The 4,459-nt window shown below is 26.4% G+C and overlaps 1 protein-coding gene across 1 annotated transcript; it reads right to left on the reverse strand.

Moving 5' to 3' along the window:
• Nucleotides 1-1,760: 1,760 nt before the first annotated feature.
• LOC111296940 (uncharacterized) lies at nucleotides 1,761-3,972 on the reverse strand. The gene is made up of 2 exons (XM_089741688.1): nucleotides 3,528-3,972; nucleotides 1,761-2,478 (listed from the first exon to the last, which is right to left on the reverse strand). The coding sequence occupies exons 1-2, from the start codon at nucleotides 3,735-3,737 to the stop codon at nucleotides 2,005-2,007; spliced, it is 684 nt and encodes a 227-aa protein (XP_089597814.1). The 5' UTR covers nucleotides 3,738-3,972; the 3' UTR covers nucleotides 1,761-2,004.
• Between the last annotated feature and the right edge of the window lie 487 nt (nucleotides 3,973-4,459).

Raw genomic sequence — 4,459 nt, forward strand, 5'->3', positions numbered from 1 at the left:
AGTTCAACTTATATTAAAAGTCTCCCTACTTGGCAAGTCAAATATTTGTGTCGAACTATTTGTGATAGATGACATCCTGAAATCAAAACAAAGAAAGAAAGAAAGCAGTTAACAATAGAAGCTGTGGGTGGTCTCAACATTTGTGCTCTTACACTTAAGTTAGTGGTCAATCTAGGAAAGGAATAGGAAAGAGAAAACAATAAATAGGGAAATGCCAAATGGTTGGAAAGTATCTGGAATGTGCTATTTATACTTATAACGTGGGAGTCACAGGTAGCTTAGATTACTTGAGGTTACCTTTAAAGGCTAATGATGATCTGATAGGCTCGAGTTGACCTAGCAGTGACTCTTTATTTAAGGTGTGCCAAATCAACATCTTAGGGGTTCCACATGTGGACTTGATGAGGTGGTCGAGCTAACAAAAACCTATGAATTCATGTTAGTTTGATACGTTAATTCGATTAAAAAATCCAACATGCCTTTGGCTGTTTGCTGATTAATACTAACGAGAAAAAAAGTTTATTTTATTTTTTCAACCTAAAAGTACCCCCTAATAAAATGAAAAAAATTGAACTTATGTAGTAGTTAACCTTTTAATTACTCAAAATTTCTAATAGTATATTACTCTCATTATCACTTTCAAAGAATTGTTACCACTTCACTTATCAAAATTTTCTAAATTTGAAATATATTATTGATTGACTTTTAAAAATGTTGAATATATATTTTTAAAAATATATTTATTAAGATATTAATGCAATAGTTATTTTTTTCCATTAACGTGTTTGCTTATTTAATCCAAATTAACCTTGGAATGGATTATATAAAAAACATTCCATCCTAATTATAAAGAAACACTAGATGGAAATCTTGAATTTGTTTTTGGTATTTTAAGATTATCGGGATTTATATTCTAATTATTAAAATTAAGAATTTAATATTTAAATAATATTATTATTAGTATATTTTTTTCTTAAAAAAAATTGATAACCCTTAAATTCTAAAATGAATATTTAAATGGTGGCCAATGGATGGGAAGAAAGAGAAAAGAAAAGTAAAGAACAAAAACACCTCAGCAATTATCTGGCAAAATTTGGATGCGTGGGAACCTGACAGATTGCAAAGTTTTTCACATGGCAATCACTGTTGTTAACGGATGTTCTGTTACAGGAAATCAAATCAGCACGAGAAATATCCTTTACCGAATCAAATAAATGAAAGGAGTGCAAATTCGACAGACTATTAGCAAGATAATTGGAATATTTGATTATGATAACATTCGAATTTGATTTGTTGATTATCCAATTGAACTTGAACTCAGCGTACTTGAATAAATAGATAAGTTGAATTTAAGTGTTTTATCTCTAATTCAAAAAATTTATTAACTTAATTAATTTAATTTTTATTTTTTAAATAAATTTAATAAGTATATATATTTAAAATGATGAAAATATAATGTTTAATATTTATATTTATAATTTTATCAAGTTTATAATTATTTGATAAAATTAAAAGTTGAATTCAATTGTAAAAAATGAAATAAAACTTTAAACCTTGAATTTTCTGATCAAGCCGAATTTGAGTTAAACAATGGACAAACTTAACTTGGCTCAGCTACAATGCCCTAAGTTGGATCCTAGTTTGTGTATTTATAGCCTTCATCTAATTAGTCAGTCATAGAAAAAATATAGAACTAAGATAAAAAAAAAAAATTGCACATTGCTAAGAAAATATTAAACATGAATAAAAAAAAATACATGCTAATAGAAACATAATTTTGTTCTCATTAAAATGAACATAATGAAAGTGCTATCAATAGTCTTAATTGGTTTGCCAACAATGCTAATAAAAACATACTTTTATTCACGTATACGAACTTAAAATAGTCATTTTTAAAAACTAATATTTAACATATCTAGAGTTCAAATTTTAAAATCTATGAATATTTTTTATTCTCAAATTGAGAGTTTCTTTATAACCCTATATATATATATATATATATATCTAGAATATAAATGGAATCATAGCCTTGACTCCCTTTGGAAAATCTTCAAATTTGGAAAGGTACCATCTTCTAGTGGCATAACTCCTACCCATCAGGTACAAAGTAGAGCCTATGGTGAATGAAAATGTATACAATGTTTGGGCAATGAAAGAGATTCCCCAAAACCCTAAAATCTCAAATAAATAGTGACGGCATACCACTAACTCAAATAAACCACCTTCGGGGATCTTATATTCTTTGGCAGTGTCGTTTCTTCTGAGCTTGGACAGAAGGCAATGGTGGCACAAGTTGCCACTTACTCCTACAAGAAACAAGACTATTCCAGGATACTTTAAATCGATTGGTGGCTCTGGAACTCCATGTGTGAGGTGTTGTGAGTATATCATGCTTGCACTTGATACCAAGTAACTCACTAGCATGAAAATCATTGTGTCAAGACCCATCTTGCCGCTGTATTTATGTACAAAAAGAGCCTGCAAAAACATTGTTAATATGAGACTTTTGTTTGATTTAGTAGAGAAACGATATCGTTGAGCTTCGAATTGGTAAAAAGCTAAAGATTCAATTCTGGAAATTTTCAAATCGGCAGTATAACTCAAAATTGAAATAACCAAATGAGGTAAATTTTGAATTCTAATATAAAGTACATATATTATATACCGCATCTAATTTCCTATATTAATGCCTGCATATTAATGCCAAATTGATACTTTCTTTTCTCGGATTGGTGAATAGTAAGATTATTTTAAATATTTTATTATGTGTTTGGTATATAAAATTATGATAAGATAAAATAAGATAATATTATGAATAAGATTAAATTAAAAATAATTATATTTTAAATATTATTAAAATATAATTATTTTTAATATTAATAATTTTAATAATGGACAATTTTAATATTTTAATAATTATGTACATATTATTTAAAAATTAAAAAAATTCACAAAACAACTAAACAACCAAAATTAATTTTCGATGATCCATCCAAATAACAGATTTTTTTAAAAAAATCTAAATATATTTTTTAAAGAGAAACAAATGAAAACTTAAAATGTAAGTAAAAGTCCAACAACATAATTGATTTGTCTTTTTAGAAAATAAGAAAAAAAAATTACATGAAATTTTTTAGGTGAAATTTGAAAAATTTTTTCTTAAAAATTATTTAATAAAAACTTTAATAAAAAATTTTAAATCGATTGATTAATAAAATTTAATATAAAAATTAATAATATATAAAAAATTATTAAAAATATTATTTATAATTTAAATTTAATCGATATTTATTTAATAGTAACTTTTTTTTACTAAAAATATATATAAATATTATCAAAATTTATTATTTTTTTCAAAATTTATATACTTAATTTATATAATTAAACCTCACAATCTGTCGACTTTAATTTTTAATTTTAATTTTTATTTAATCATTTTTAATTAAAAACTTTATGAACTTTCCTTAAAAACTTTCATTTAAATCTTTCTTTTAGAAAGTATGCCTTGGTTAGATGAAGATAGATACCTCAAAAACTCTCTTGCCAAAATGGATGGTTATTGCAGATTTCAGTAACAAAAATCTGAAACCCTCATCAGGGAAGAGCACGAAGGAAGCGACGCCGATGAGGAAGGCTGGTGTATAAAGCACAACCATGGCAGCTCTGCTTGAAAGCATGACCGTGGAAGCTGCAGAAGCCTGTAAACCAACGCCAAAAAACTTAAGAGTATTGAACATGTTTCCCTCTTACTTCTTCTAAGCCACCATTAGCCATGGAGGCCAACGTTAAGAGAGATGTTGCAGTGAAGAACAGAGAAGGTGGGAATAGAATTTTCAGCAACATGGTTTAATTTTCTCTTTAGCTTTTGCTTGCTTTCTTTCTTTTTTTTTTTTGTTGAAAAAATAGAAATATTATTTTCAACAATGTAAAGGTGGAATGATTGCTCACATATTGATGGATGCCAACTATATGGCGTACGTTGTAGAGCGACCTTTCCACCACAAATTGAGTTGACGAATATGTCGGCTTTCATTTTGCTCTTCGATATAATGATAACGGGTATATATCTTATAATTATTGTATTATAATTAATTAATTAAAATTTAAAATCATATAAGATTGATCAAGAGTTCATATTTAAAAGTGATAAATTTTTATATAATTTGTTATTATAATTAAACAATTGTACAATTATAACAAACAAATCGTATGTGAAATACTTATATATTTATACACACATGTAACTTTTAATTAATTTGATAAAAAACTTACCTATAACCTCATCCACTAATTTTTACTCTCTCATGCTAATAATATTTAGCATTTATAAAAGTCGCTAAAAATATAAAAATACCATTAAAAATGTAATTGACTATTTTGATGTTGGAAATTTTAGTGTGTAAATGCCGTAGCATTTTTTAGTAAAACGTGGAGAAAAAGATATAGTGAAATGTCCATT

Source organism: Durio zibethinus, chromosome 12 (assembly GCF_047325235.1).
Source record: "Durio zibethinus cultivar Kanyao isolate XHJ-2024 chromosome 12, ASM4732523v1, whole genome shotgun sequence".
NCBI classification, from domain to species: domain Eukaryota; kingdom Viridiplantae; phylum Streptophyta; class Magnoliopsida; order Malvales; family Malvaceae; genus Durio; species Durio zibethinus.